A 14,742-nucleotide genomic window follows, 5' to 3' on the forward strand; every position below is an offset into this window, starting at 1 on the left:
CAATGGGAGAACTGAGTGGAGCTGATCTCTGGGGTCAGGTGGATGTTGGTGGGGCTCCCACACCTGTGAGCACAGCAGGTGTGGGGGATGGACTGCTTCAGTCCTGCCTGTTTTGAGGGGGTCCAGTGACCTCTGGCCAGTGCCTGACCCCCACCAGGATCCAGAGAGACAAGGCCGGCATGTGAGTGGCACCTTGGCAGAGACGGCTGGCTCCCTGCATGCAGCAAACAAACCACAGAGCAGCCCCCTCCGCTGCTCCGTCTTCACTCGAGTGCTCAGGGCCGAGCCAGGGGGGCCCTGCCCACGGGCATTGGGAGCTGCCCTCGGAGTGGTGCTAGGTGACCAGCCAGCTGCAGGTCCCAGGCGCCCCTTGGCTCTGCCCCCTGCAGTTGCAGTGTGTGTGGTGGGGGTGAGGGCACTCGCCAGTAGCCGAGGCCCTGAGAAGCTGGGGAGCTCCGGTAGGAGCTCCAGCAGCTGCTCTCTCAGCCCCCTTGGCTGCCCTGTGTGAAGCACCATTTACAAGCCCACGCAAGATCTGCGAGTGCTGGTGCTGCCGCACATGCCTGTGCTCCATCCCCGGGGGACTGTCTCCAGTCGCCATGGGCCCTTAGGTGTTGGCCCTGCACCCTGCTGTGCCCAGGGAACCTGTTTTGCCCACCAGGCTCAGTTGGGGATGGGCCTGGTAGTACCAGGGCCGGCTCCAGGGTTTTGGCCACCCCAAGCAGCCAAAAAAAAAAAAAAAAAAAAAAAGCTGCGATCGCGATCTGCGGTGGCAATTCGGCGGGAGGTCCTTCGCTCGGAGCTGGAGTGAGGGACCGTCCGCCGAATTGCCGCCGAATAGCTGGACGTGCCGCCCCTCTCCGGAGTGGCTGCCCCAAGCACCTGCTTGCCAGGCTGGTGCCTGGAGCCGGCTCTGGGTAGCACTGAGGTGTGTTCCCGAGAACGGGGCAGAGCTGGGGAGGGGCAGGAGGTCAGCTGGCTGGCCTGATAGGGAGGCAGGAAAAGAACCCAGGAGTCCTGAGTCTGTGCCCCGGTCTGGCTCTGTGATGATCTGAGTGGGCTCCCTGTTTAGCCAAGCTGAAGGGCAGCTCACACTGTCTGCTCCCAATGTGGACGCTCAGGAGTGGGAGCCAGGGAGCAGAGGCCAAAAGCTGCTCCTGCTGGCCAGTACCCACTTTCCTGGGCAGTGCTCCTTGTGTGGTGAAGGGTGAAATCTGACCCATGGCTCCCAGCAAGTGGCACATGTTCAGGTTCCTGGCTGCAGCTCATGGGTGACCTCGGTCAAGGCCACATGATCTCTGTGCCTCTATTTCCCCATGCGGCGCTTGGGGGGATGGGAGACTGGGATCCCTGGGGTAGGGGGAGCTAATGCTCTAACAGCACCAGTAAAGCCCAGTCTGATCAGATCTGCCCCTCCTCATCGCAGGCCCTCCCCTGCCCTTGCTGTGAGTGCCTGGCTGGGGGCTCTTCCTCCGGGCTGCTGCTCCTTGTCCTGCTGCCCTCGGTGCATCCCTGTGGCTGCTGTTTCCTAGTGGTCAGAGCAGAGCATGAGCTGCCTCCGGCCAGGCTGTGTCCCTAACTAGGTCACTAGCCCTCTGATGTTGGGAGTTGCTTTCCCTCACAGTGAGCTGGGGATGCTGCCCCAGAGGGAGAGTGGGGGCTCTGGCAGCCAGTGGGTTGCTGCTGAAAGAGCCCTGGAGGGGGAGCAGCCTCCCGTTGGCACCGAGAGCAAAGGGATGCATGGCTGTTGCCTGCCCGCGCAGTTATAGCAAAGATGGTGCCTGCTTTTCCCACAGTGGGGCTCGAGCGTCCATGCTGCTGCTCATGCCAGTGAAGTGTTCAGAGCCGGCCTCTCCCATGGGCAGGGTCCCGCATGGGCCCCCATTCTCGGCAGTGCATGTGCCTCTTGGGGGGCAGCTGCCAGGACAGCAGAGGGGGCCCCAGGCTGTGCTGGGGGCTCCTGTTGGGTGCAATGTCCTGGAACCATCCCCTGTGGGGCCCAGGGGGTGATAGGGAGTCTCTGCTCTCTGCCCACAAACAGAGCTGCACTGCCCATCTCGTGGGAGCAGTCTGCCTATTGGAGAGTGGTTCCCTTGGCACCTCTGGGGCAATGTGGGGCACTGGTCCAATGTCCAGCCTGAAGAGCTTGGCAGTAGGGTGCCGGGCTCTGTCCCCTCTGGAGGTGTCACCATTTACCAGCTCCCCTCGGTGCCTGCTTCACCCTCCGCCCACTCATCCGCTGGTCTATGCCAAATAAGCCTTTACAGTCAAGGGTGCTTCATGTTCACTGGCATGGTACTGCCCCAGCTCCTGCTGGCTAACAATCTACCCCTGCTTCTGCTCCCTCCCGCAATGCCCCTCGCTCCCGACCCGGCTCCCCCTGCAGGTGTCTGGCTGGTGGATCTTGCCCACATACCCAGGGTCTAACTGATCACCATGTTAGCAGTCGGGAAGGAATTTTTCGCTGGGTCAGATTGAGAGAGACCCTGTGGGGTTTTCACTTTCCTCTGCAGCCTGTGGCACGGATCACTTGCAGGTTTAAACTATTGTCAATGGTGGAGTCTCTGTAACTTGAAGTCTTTAAATCATGATTTGAGGACGTCAGTAACTCAGCTAGAGGTTCAGGGTCTATTACAGACTCAGCCAGAGGTTCAGGGTCTATTACAGGAGTGGGTGGGTGAGGTTCTGTGACCTGCAATGTTCAGGAGGTCAGACTAGATAGTCACAATGGTCCCTTCTGGCTTTAAAGTCTGAGCTCTGCCCGTGCCCCTCACTCCCAACCTGCAGCTCCCTGGTAACCCAATCCTGGGTTCCCCACTCCCCCAGCTCTGCCGCTGCCCCTCAATCCCAATCTGCAGCCCCTCTGGCTGTGTTGGTCCTGGCCCCTCTTCTCCAATTTGGGGTCCTATGGAATCGGTGGCATGTCTCTTCCCGCCCCGCCCCTCCCTCCCCCAGTGATTCCAGCCATTCTGGGAGAGTTGGTGGCTGAACTGTATCTGCTGAAGTGGTGCTTAACATTGTCCTTGGGTCTCCCTGTCCCCAGGAGCAGCCCTGTAGGCTGGCGGGGGATGAATGGGAGGCTTGAGCGTGTTCGGTCCCCACCCCTGCCTAGGACAGGCAGGGAAATCCTAGCCCAGCCCAGCCCCATCAGCTCTCCTGCCCTTGGGCCTGGCACTGGCCTCGCGCCACCCCCACCCCAAGAGAACAGACACCTCAGACAAACCACCTTCCATGAGCCAAAGTCAGCCCTGACCCCTGTGCCTGCTTGTCTGCCCACGGGCGCATCACCAAGCCCCTCCAGGCGTCTGGGGGGAGCTCCCTGGCCTGCAGCCTGAGCAGGGGGGAACATAGAGTAGGTGAGCTGGAGCCCCTCTGGTCCCCCTCCCTCCCAAGCCCTTCTCTCCCCCGAGGGGTTCAGCCCAGGGCAGGCTGGCTGGGGTGAGCTTGTGCTGTTACCATCTCTGGTCTGTGGCTCAGCCGAAGCGGGCACTGCCCGGGGACAGTGCCTGGGGCCAGCACCCTGGTGCCTCGTGCCGTGTGTGCCAGGGATGGTTGTGTTGGCACCCTCTCAGTGGGCCGCACAGAGCCTGGTGCCTTCCGTGATCCGGGGCTGGTGTGCAGCTCCCTCCCCCTCCTCCCCCCAGGCTCTGAGATTCCTCCTGTCTGGGATCTGAAGGATGGGGTGGGAGCTGTACTGGGCTGTCCCCCTCATCTGGACTCTATTTCAGCAACGAATCTGGCGCTGGGAACTGGAGCTATATTTATCTTCTTTTCCAGGTCTGCCCTGGTTGGTGTGGATCAGGACTTTGTGCTGAGGCTGTGACTTGCTGCGCTCTGTCAGCGAGCACTGGGGAGCCCTGGGTGTTCTGGGGCCAGGGGAGCCTGCTGTGTTCCAGGGGCTCCCGGGCCGGGGGAGCCTGCTGAGGGGCTGTGGGGAGCCCGCAGCATGCCACGGGGGTTGGGGGAACCCAGTCTGTTCTGGAAGGCTGTGGGGAGACTGCTGGGCCCCATGGGGAACCCCTGTGCACCTGTGGGGTGCCCCATGGGGAGCTCCTGCATGCCCAGCGGGGGCCCCAGGGGGAGCTTGCTGAGCGCCCGGGGGGGCCCACTGTGTGCTGGAGGCCGTAGGGCTTGGGGCGCAGACACAGCCAAAGCTGCAGGGGAGGAAGTGACAAGAAACACACCTCGTCTCCTTGGCTCATCTGTAGCTCCTGCTGGGCCTTGCTAGCTAAGTAGGGCCACGTCTGGTACCTCCTTGGCTGGGAGTTGCTGTCCCCAGGGATGGCAGGTGTGCATGCAGGAGCTGGCATGGGCAGCTCGTAGGGGGTGCGCTCCCCTCTAAGTCAGTTGCCCTGGGCCTCAGTTGGCAGCACCAGGTGAGGATCTGGGGCAGGGTCTCCCTGGGCCCACCTGGCTCTGTGGGGAGCATGTGCTCTATGGGGGTTGCATTGGCCTGTAGCATCCTCAAGCCCCGCATTGGACTCTGCCAAGCTGGGGCCCCACAGCCCATTCCCAGGAGGTGTGGGAACCCAGCTCAGGTTCTTTCCAGCTCGTGACAGAGCAGGGCCCGGTAGGTGTCCTGGCCTTCAGTGCAGTGCTGGGGATCACGGGTCAGAGCCTGCAGCAGCCATGCTGTCACTTTGAGGGGGTCAGTGATGTAGGGGTGCAGTAGCGATGGGTGTTGGAATGGTCCCTCGCTGCCCCTTCTGGGAGGGACTCAGGCAAGAGCCCCTGTGGGAGCAGAGTTGGTTTACCCATCTCCATCAGCCGGAGAAGGATCTTCAGCCTCAACCACACCCTGTTTAGGGATGAGCCTAGGCGTGAGCCAGTGGCGGGGAGCCGAGCCTGTCCCTCCCTGGCAGTGCCCATGCATGGGCTGTGGAGGAGCAGGCTGATGTGGGTGCTCTGGCACCAGAACCGGGCATGGGTGGGTCATTCAGAAGCTCCCCACTTACCCCATTTGTGCCATGGCACTGGGGGGGCTGTGGGAAGTCCTGGCCCGTGGGGCGTCCCCACCCCCTATCCTTCTGGATGGAGCACAGTGGGTGGGGGGAAGCGAGTGAGAGCCGAGCTGCTGTTGTGCTGGAGTCCATTGGCTGGCTTTGGCACCGAGCGTGGGGCGAGTGTGTGGGGCATGGCATGGAGCTGTCCTTGGCATTGCTTGGGGATGGGGGACATTCGGCCTTCTGAGCTGGGTGGGCAGGGTGCTCTTCCTGCCCATAGGGGGCTGGGCCAGTTGGAGATGGTCATTGATGGGATATTAAAAGTTACTACAGAGAACTTTTTCCAGAGGGTCTGGCTAGAGAATCTTGCCCGCATGCTCGGGGTTCAACTGATTGCCATATTTGGGGTCGGGAAGGCATTTTCCTCCAGGGTAGATTGGCAGAGGCCCTGGAGGTTTTTCGCCTTCCTCCGCAGCATGGGGCAGGGGTCACTTGCTGGAGGATTCTCAGCGATTTGAAGTCTTTAAGTCATGATTTGGGGACTTCAACAGCTGAGTCAAGGGAGAGAATTCTTCCAGGAGTGGGTGGGTCAGCTTTTGTGGCCCGCATCATGCGGGAGGTCAGACTAGATGATCATAACGGTCTCTTCTGAACTTAGAGTCTATGAGATCCAGGGCAGGCCAGGGGAACAGAACTGGAGACCAAAACTCAGGCCTCTCACCTGGAGGGGGGTGTGGGGTGACCTGTGGTGGGGGCCGCTGTACCCAGAGAGGCAGTGAAAGTGAGCAGGGCACTGGACTCCTGACTCTTTCTGTGTCTGTCACATTGGGTAAGCTCCTCCTTGTGTGTGCCTCAGTTTTCCTTGCTGCAGTGGGGCTAGTGCTACACTCCTGCCTACCTACGGTGCTTTAAGCCCCTGAGGTGATGGTGCTGTGTCAGGGCTGGCTTCTCCCCCGCACTGTTCCCCTGCACAGCATCCTCTAGTGACGCACATGCACCATGCTGGGGCATGGTAGCTCCTGCCAGGGGCACAGTGGCCTCAGGGCTTGCAGTGGGCGCAGATAATAGTGATAGCATGGTGGTGGTCACTAGAGGTGATGTGCTGGGTGCTGTACAAACGCAGAGAGGAGGCCATCGCTGCCCTGCGGGCCTCCAGCCAAAGGACAAAGGTGGGCTGGGAAGGGGGCGCAAGCCAATGCATCTGGGTGAAACCTGGCCCTGCCTGGCTAGTTCTGGGGCTTGTAGCTCAGGTGACGGTTTCCATGGGGGTCATGCTGGGGAGCAAGGGGCGGGGAGAGGAATATAGAGCCGGGCAGAAGTTTTCCAGTCAAATTATTGTTGTCACAAGAAGCCTCTGCTGGCCGCAGGGAGGATCGATATTTCGTCCAAAACGACGGCCCCCATTTCCCATGAAAATGGCACCGCAGTGCCTCATGGGAGTTGTAGTTCAGGTCCCTCTGGCTCCCATTCTCTGTGGGTCAGGTGCTCTGGCCAGACTACATTTCCGATGGTGCACTATGGCAAGGGGTGCCTGTCATGTGCCCACTCCCCTTACCTCAGGGCATCATAGGAGATGTAGTCTGGATGCAGCATGGCCAACCCCAAGTGTTCAAACATCACAAGTCTGCTTCCAAAACAAGGAGATTTAGAATGCAGAGTAAAAGGTGGGCTCTCTTGGTTTGGCTGCTGGTTGCTAAGCATCCAGGCCGGTCTGGCGAGATTTGCCCTGCACTTAGGAGAGCTAGAAGCATAGGGGGTTTTAAAATGAAGGCTGAGATTCTCCCCTTATCAGAGGACTCCAGGTGCTGGGGCTTGACCAAAAGCACCAAATATGGCCGGGCGAAATCATGAGAGTTGGCAACCCTGTGAACTCCAACGCCCACGAGGCACCGCTGGGCATTTGGAATTGCTTTATTTGGGGTTCAGACCCTGTTTGCGAGAAGCTCTAGAGGAACTTGCTGAGCCCCAAGGTCAGGAGGCTGGGCTCTGTCGGCACCGTGGCTGCAGGGACCCTTATGGAGGGATCTGAAGGTGGAGGCGGTAGCAGCTGTTTGAGTTTGATCCAGGAGTTTCCTGGTGCAGAGGGGGCAGCACGGGAGCCAGCACAGTGGGATCTGGCAGGCGATCCAGGCTGGGAAAGCTGCTGAAGCCGCAGCAGGGGGTTGCTTGCCCAGATGAGTGGGGAGGGCTTTGGACTGTCTCCTGACCCCTGATGGTTTGATGCCGGCTCTCCCCTTGTGTTGGGAATGCTCTCAGCTGCTCTGTCCCAGTCTCACCTCCTCTAGCTCCATGCTCCAGGTTTGGACTCCGATTTGTGACCCCCAGCCTCCCACTCTGTGCTGGGCTCCATGCATCAGTTACTGGTGAGATCCGGCATGCCTTTTGTGACTAAGTGGGACTGTTCTTAATGTTTCCTCTGAATACTGTGTGGGTGCCTCAGTTTCCCCTATGCATTTCTTAAGTCTCCAGTGTGCATAAATGGCTGACCATCTGTCTCCTAGCAACAAATGGCCTGGGCCCTTCCCTCCTGCAAGGAAATAGCTAAAGGTGAACAAAGAGATCAGGTGACCTCCTGGCCCTGGAAAGAGACAAAGACCAGAAAGGAAGGGGTTTCAATTTGGGGCTGGCTGGGGATGGGAAGTGAGGGCAGATGGGGTGGTCTGGCTCGCTGGGCCCCAGAATGGACCTGGCTGAGGGATCCGGTTCTTTGGACCTACAAGCTCTGTTTTAGACTGTGTTTCTATCATCTAATAAATCTCAGTTTTACTGGCTGGCTGGCTGAGAGTCACGTCTGACTGCGAAGTGGGGGTGCATGCAGGACCCTCTGGCTTCCCCAGGACCCCGTCTGGGCGGACTTGCTGGGGGAAGCGCACAGAGGGGCATATGCTGAATGCTCCAAGGGCAGACCCAGGAGGTGAAGCCGTGTGAGCTGCTTGCCCTGAGGACAGTCTGCTCCATGGGAGAGGAGGCTCCCCAAAGTCCTGACTGGCTTTGTGGGGAGCAGTTCCAAAGCATCGCCCGGGGACTCCATGACACCTTTGCTACATTCCTGCTGATGCCATCGCTCTGTGCAGGAAGCCACTGGCCACCTTGCTGCGCCTGTGGACTCATCCTGCCCAGGGATTCGTACATTGGTTTACTTCAGTGCATGTCTTCCAGCCCCAGGGCAGTCTCCTCCCCAGAGCAGGTGCAGCATGGGCATCCCCTCCGCATATACCCCGACGCTGCCCTGGGCTGGAGGGGTCCCCATGCAGGGGACAGCAGGAGTCCTGCCTCCAAGACACGTGTAGTCATTGGCCTCTCTGTGGAGATGGGCAGCACTGGGAACCAGTCTGTGCCAATGTGGGGGCGGTTTCTGTGCAGTGGCAAGGAGCCAAGGCCCCAGTCTGCACTGCCCACTGATCAGCAAGCGGGGCTGTCGGGACCAGCACTTTTGGCCACTGATCTAGGCTGGCAATGCCTGGGAGCTGGAATGCCCAGCTCCCCTCACCCCCAGAACCCCTTGTCCTACACCCACCATGGGGTGGATGTGCTGATGCCATGGACAGGGTGGCTGGGAGTACTGGACGCTAGGCTGGCATTTCAGCCGCACAATGGGCTCTTGTGCTGCCCCGACACTGCTGGGGAATCTTGCTGCTGGGGAATCTGCAGAGAAAGCGAGAGACATTTTTCAGCTTCCTTTCTTTGCTGTTGAGATGCATGTGACCGGGGTGGGGGAGGGAGGCCACGCCAAGCCCAGCTGGGCTGCTTGGCTCAGTGTGCCTCCACCCCAGCCTGGCCTGTCTTGAACAGCTGGGCCCCCTGGGGCAGGAGCCTCCTCTCCCACGACGGATCCCCCAGGGTTGACTCGACGGCCACCCCAGGCCAAGATCCAGCTGTAGCCAGGTTGGTTTTGTGGACCCGGGAGCACCAGACCCTTCGGAGAGTGGTACAAGCGCCCCTGCTGTATAACAGCCTGGTCCCTAGTGCACTGCTTGTGTGGGTGGGTGGGGGGGGGGGGGGGGGAACCTGGCTTTCCTGCTTGGGGTTTCCAAGCCCCCAAGCAGGGTGGGGTCAGGGTGGGGGAAGGGGGGCTCAGCTGTGTCTGGGGGCATTGAGCTGGAGAAGGGGCATTGGTGGCTGATCCCATTTGCAGATAAAGGAGCAGCACTGATGGTGTCGGCAGAGTGCGGCAGGGTCCCCATCTGGGACCGCTCCAGGGTGTGGTGTCCTCCCAGCAGAGAAGAGGGTTAAAGCCCTGGGGAACAGGAGTGCCAAGGTGATGAGTGAGGAAGGGGGCATAGTGGGGGATGGGCACAGCTCTGCTCTTTTCCTGCTTGGCAGTGAGGGGGGGAAGGGGTCTGAGCCATGACTGTGCAGTCCCTGGAGGCTGGAGCATGGGCAGTGTGTGCCGTGCTGTGGGCAGGGTCTGTGCCCCCTGCAGGGGCAGCATGTGCAATGTGTGTGTGGGGGTGTAGCCTGGGCATCCCCCACAGGTAAATGGCTGATCCAGCCAGACTGGGGCATGCAGTGTGAGGGCTGGGATGGGAAGACCTGCCCTGTCTAGCCTGCACCGCCTGTGCTGGGGGGTGGGGGAGATGTAGTCCTGGGGCGATGCCAGGGTCTGAAGTTGGGCACCGCAGGGGCTGTCTTGAGGCAGACCTGCTATGCCCTGGTCTCCTGGCAGAGCAGTGGGAGCAGGGCTCAGGCACAGGACTGGACCTGCTGCATGATGTGCAGGTCGGCGTTGCCCTCGGTGTGTGCAGCAGACAGTGGCAGGAGCCCTGACAGCCCCTGGGGGAGCAGGAGCACTGCACGGAGCTGATCCCTGGCTAGGACTCAAGGCACCTTCTGGCTTCTCCAGCGTCTTCCAGAATCCCAGCTGTGCTGGTGCAGCACGTCAGGAGGGCCAATAGGGTAACACTCGAGGGACGGTGGGTGCCCATGTGCCATGGTTATGGGCACAGGGGCAGTGCCTAGCAGTGCAGGATGGTGCCGTAAGATGGTATGTTGCCACCCAGGCTGCCAGGAGCCATGTGGGGCTGGGCCCAGGGACGAGGGGTTGGAGGGTCCCTGGCTTTTCTCCCAGTGGCTGTGGAAGGCAGTACAAGGCTGTGACCCTGGCGCTTGGGGCCAGGTGGGCCTAGCTCGCTGGCCTCCCAAACGGCCCTAGCATGGGGTTACTCTCTCTGCCAGAGCGAGCTCTGGCACTGCTAGCAGGCGGAGTCGGGTCAGATCCATAGCTCTGGAATCCCAGCGGCCAGATTGGGAAGCTGCTGTCCTGGGGTGGGAGTGCCATGCCATGCGGGGCTGGGCTGCCGTTGCCATGCTGCCAGGCTCTTTGGAGCATGCCCATCTAGCCAAATATTATGCTGGCCTCATGAGTGGGCACAAAGCCGCCCGCACGCACACTGGTGTTAGGCAGGGGGCTCCATGGCAGCCAGGATGAGTACCCCAGTGTGAGTGAGGGGGCCTAGGAGCCCGGTCTGCCCTGGGGCATGGGGCACGCTGGCTCAGGCTGGCTGCCCCAGGGCGGGAGCCCTGGGCTTTGCTCTGCGGCTGCTTGTTTTTTTCTGTTTGTGCTGCAATCACTGCATCCATGTTCTCCCCGCCTGGTCTCTATTAACTCTGGTTCCCGAGGGCCGGGCGGGGTCGGGCGCTGGCAACCAGGTCCCCCAAGGGCTGTGTGTGGCAGAGTGGGCTGGTTGGGAGGCTTGGGGCTTATGGTGGTGATGGGGCGGGGTGTGGGGGAGAAGTAACGTGAGCATCCACAGCACGTTTGGAGGGTAGCAGCTCCATGTGGGCGGGGACCCCCATCCACTTCAGGCCACAAGCCAGCTCTGGACAGGCTCCCCGGGGCATGTTGCTGATGGCTGTGGGAGTTCCTACAGCTTCCTCCTCAGCCACTGTTCCTGGCCACTGTTTGATGGGGGCACTGGGCCCTGGTTCTGATCCAGCACAAAAATCCCCATCCCCTAGAAAGCTAGGTTGAGACCCGAGACCCCCGTCGCATCAGCCAACCTCTCTTGAGGCTCTTAGGGGGGTGATTTTCCTTAGTGAATGTTGCCAGCTAGAATCATAGAATATCAGGGTTGGAAGGGACCTCAAGAGGTCATCTAGTCCAACCCCCTGCTCAAAGCAGGACCAATTCCCAACTAAATCATCCCAGCCAGGGCTTTGTCAAGCCGGGCCTTGAAAACCTCCAAAGAAGGCGACTCTACCACCTCCCTAGGTAACGCATTCCAGTGCTTCACCACCCTCCTAGTGAAATAGTGTTTCCTAATATCCAACCTGGACCTCCCGCACTGCAACTTGAGACCATTGCTCCTTGTTCTGTCATCTGCCACCACTGAGAACAGCCGAGCTCCATCCTCTTTGGAACCCCCCTTCAGGTAGTTGAAGGCTGCTATCAAATCCCCCCTCATTCTTCTCTTCTGGAGACTAAACAATCCCAGTTCCCTCAGCCTCTCCTCATAAGTCATGTGCTCCAGACCCCTAATCATTTTTGTTGCCCTCCGCTGGACTCTTTTTCCAATTTTTCCACATCCTTCTTGTAGTGTGGGGCCCAAAACTGGACACAGTATTCCAGATGAGGCCTCACCAATGTCGAATAAAGGGGAACCATCACGTTCCTCGATCTGCTGGCAATGCCCCTACTTATACAGCCCAAAATGCCGTTCGCCTTCTTGGCAACAAGAGCACACTGTTGACTCATAACCATCTTCTCGTCCACTGTGACCCCTAGGTCCTTTTCTGCAGAACTGCTACCTAGCCATTCGGTCTCTAGTCTGTAGCAGTGCATGGGATTCTTCCGTCCTAAGTGCAGGACTCTGCACTTGTCCTTGTTGAACCTCATCAGGTTTTTTTTGGCCCAATCCTCTAATTTGTCTAGGTCCCTCTGTATCCGATCCCTACTCTCTAGTGTATCTACCACGCCTCCTAGTTTAGAGTCATCTGCAGCTAGGCTGTCCTAAGGTGGTCCATCACCATGGCATCTGGCTCCAGAACAGATTGCTGGTGTAGGCTGTCCCAGGTGGAGATGGAAGCTCTCTGGCTGTGGCCCCTTCTAGTTCGGTATCCCTCAGGGCGCCTACACAGGGGAGGCCAGAGATGGTCTTGGTGGCGTGGGCCATGCCCCTTTAGGAGCTGGGCCTCTCTCGGCAGCTGTGTGATGGCTCCAGGCAGGATGCTGAGGCTTGGTGGGGGCACCCTCTCTCCTGAGCTGGCTGGGATTAATAGCAGCCAGCCTGGGAGCTGGTGCTGGGCTGCCTTGCTCTGGGGTGCGGGTGGTAAGGGGATCTGCTTGCCGTGCAAGGGTCAGGGCTCGTGGAGCCGCATGCTCCTGGCTGGCCATGCTCCCAGGGGAGCACTCAAGAATGGCCTGTCCTGTCAGAGCCGGAGGAGGGGTTCCCCCAAATGTCAGCCTAGTGCCCCATCAGCCAGAGGGGCTGTCTCCCCTCAGCCAGCTGGGTGGAGGAGGGAGCCAGTTGCTGCCTCTCCCACCTGCTTGCTGTGCCCTTTAACCTCTTGTGTGCCAGATTCAGTGATAGGTTCAAGCCAAATATGACTGGGATTGAGGGAAAACCTAGGGCTGGGGAGGAGGAAACCGGACTCCTTTGCCAGAGGGGGGTGCTGTGGGTGGGGAGGGTGTCCTGCCTAGCCGGTCCATTCAGCTGTGTCTTGGTCTGCCGCTGACTGTGCAAGGACACATTTCCCCAGTGATACGCTGGCACCTTCCTTCAGACTAGAATGGGCCTATTGTGCAGCATGCTAGGTGTGTGTGTGCGCACGGTGTGACGGGACGCACCAGGTGTGAGAGATGCACCATTTTGGGCTGGATTCCAGACATGTTCTGTAGACCTGGCTCCCCTGGGTTTCCTTGTTTGAGGGCTGGGTGCTTAAAGTAGCTCCATGGTGGGGCCTGGCTGGAAGACTGGCTCAGAGCTTCTGCATCCGGGGGTCCCTGTCCCCTCCAGCTATCCTTGGGCTGTTGCCTGCCTGCTGCTCAGCCAGGCCCCTGGCCTCAGCCGGCCAAGACACCTGCTGCCAGACAGCCGGTCTCCGTGTGCTGTTTCATGGCAGCATGGGTTGGGGGCCCTGCTGCCACCTCCACCCCAGGAAATCGTCTTCCCCCATCCTCAGCTTGGATTGGCAAGTAGATGGGGAGGCAGGGAGAGGAGCTGAATGTCATCGCCAGGAGGGGGGAGGAAGAGGAATGTGGCTGTGTGTGGATTTTGTTGGCGATGGATGGGTAGGGTTGCCAACTTTCTATTTGCAGAAAACTGAACACCCTTGCCCTTCCCTGCCCCTTCTCTGAAGCCCCACCCCTGCTCACTCCATCCCCCCCCTCCATTGCTCACTCGCTCATTTTCACCAGGATGGGGCAGAGGTGTGGGAGTGGGTGAGGGCTCTGGCTGGGGCCAGGGATGAGGGGGTTGGGGTGCAGGAGGGGTCTCCAGGCTGTGGCCGTGGGGTTTGGAATGCGGGAGGGGTCTCCGGGCTGTGGCCGTGGGGTTTGAAGTGGGGGAGCGGGCTCCAGGCTGGGGCAATGAGAGGGTACGGCTCCGGCTGGGAGTGTGGGCTTTGGGTTGGGACCGAGGGGGTTGGAGTGCGGGAGGGGACTCCGGGCTTGAGTTTGGATGCAGGAAGGGGCTCAGGGCAAGCGCAGGGGGTTGGGGTGTGGGAGGGGGTGAGGGGTGCAGGCTCTGGGGGGGGAGTTAGGGCAGAGGGTTGGGGCGCAGGCGGGGGTGTGGGCTCTGGGTGGCACTGCTAGTATCAGGCGGCTCCCGGAAAGTGACCGGCATCTCCCTCTGGCACCTAGGCAGAGGCGCAGCCAGGCAGCAACATGCGCTGCCCCTGCCTGCAGGCGCCACCCCCGCAGTTCCTGGCCAATGGGAGTTGCAGAGCCAGCGCTCAGGGCAGGGGCAGCGCACGGAGCCCCTGTGGCCACCCCTATGCCTAGGAGCCAGAGGGAGATGCTGGCCGCTTCCCAGGAGCTGCGCGGAGCCGGGCAGGTGCCTGCCCCGCTGCAGGCGGCCAACCGGACTTTTAACGGCTCGGTCAGCAATGCTGGGAGGCCTTTGTGCCCTGACTCCCACAGTGACTTTCCAGCCCCCACAATATATGCACTACCCTGCTACCTACCTTAGAGGGTCCTGGTGGGACATCTCTATGGGCATGGTGTGTTCCAAGCTCTGGCCTCATACCCCAGCACCCCCACCATTTGGCACACCCCCAATCCCATGAGACCTCTGTCCCGCAGTAGCTGAGCCTGGGGCTCCCCTCGAAGGCAGACGGGATGCCAGGGGGTGTGTGGTGAGGGCTGGACATCCAGATGTGTTGAAACAGGTTCCCTGTGTCACTGGCCAGGGCGCTGGGGCATCCCCAGAAAGCAAGAGCCTGGCCGCCCCATACGCCTCTGTGCGCGGGCACGTGTGAGCGCAGCGCCCAGCCCATCTGACCGCCCGGTTGTCTTGGCTCTGTGCCTAGATTGAAGATGGGGGTAAGGCAGCCCTGTCCCGCAAGATGCGGCCCGGGGACGAGCTGGTGAACATCAACGGCACCCCACTGTACGGCTCCCGGCAGGAAGCGCTCGTCCTCATCAAAGGCTCCTACCGCACACTGAAGATGATTGTCAGGAGGTAGGAGAGCGGGACCCTGGCTGGGCCGTCCTAGCCTGGAGAGTGGGTGAATTGTCCTAGAGTCAGCCCCACTGGGGATCCCCAGGCTCTGGAAGGTGCCACCCTGTGGGCAGAGAGGAGGTGCAGGAGAATCCAAGTGGCAGCAGTGTGAGGAGTGGTCTCCCCAGCTCCAGAGGTGC

General features: G+C 60.4%; 1 protein-coding gene across 3 annotated transcripts in view; it reads left to right on the top strand.

Annotated features, from left to right (window-relative positions):
- The window catches only part of SHROOM4 (shroom family member 4), a 61,504-nt gene that overhangs the window by 15,897 nt on the left and 30,865 nt on the right, over nucleotides 1–14,742 (top strand). For 2 of the 3 annotated variants that reach the window (XR_004647017.1, XM_034780698.1), the window contains exon 2: nucleotides 14,412–14,563. Coding sequence is in view for 2 of the 3 variants with exons in the window: in XM_034780698.1 (XP_034636589.1) it covers nucleotides 14,412–14,563 (152 nt within the window). In the remaining variant the exon portion in view is untranslated. Of the gene's footprint in view, nucleotides 1–8,487; nucleotides 8,829–14,411; nucleotides 14,564–14,742 lie in introns of those variants that run through there. The other variant, XM_034780699.1, reaches the window with a different exon arrangement.

The sequence above is a fragment of the Trachemys scripta genome, chromosome 9, assembly GCF_013100865.1.
Source record: "Trachemys scripta elegans isolate TJP31775 chromosome 9, CAS_Tse_1.0, whole genome shotgun sequence".
Classification (NCBI taxonomy): Eukaryota; Metazoa; Chordata; order Testudines; family Emydidae; genus Trachemys; species Trachemys scripta.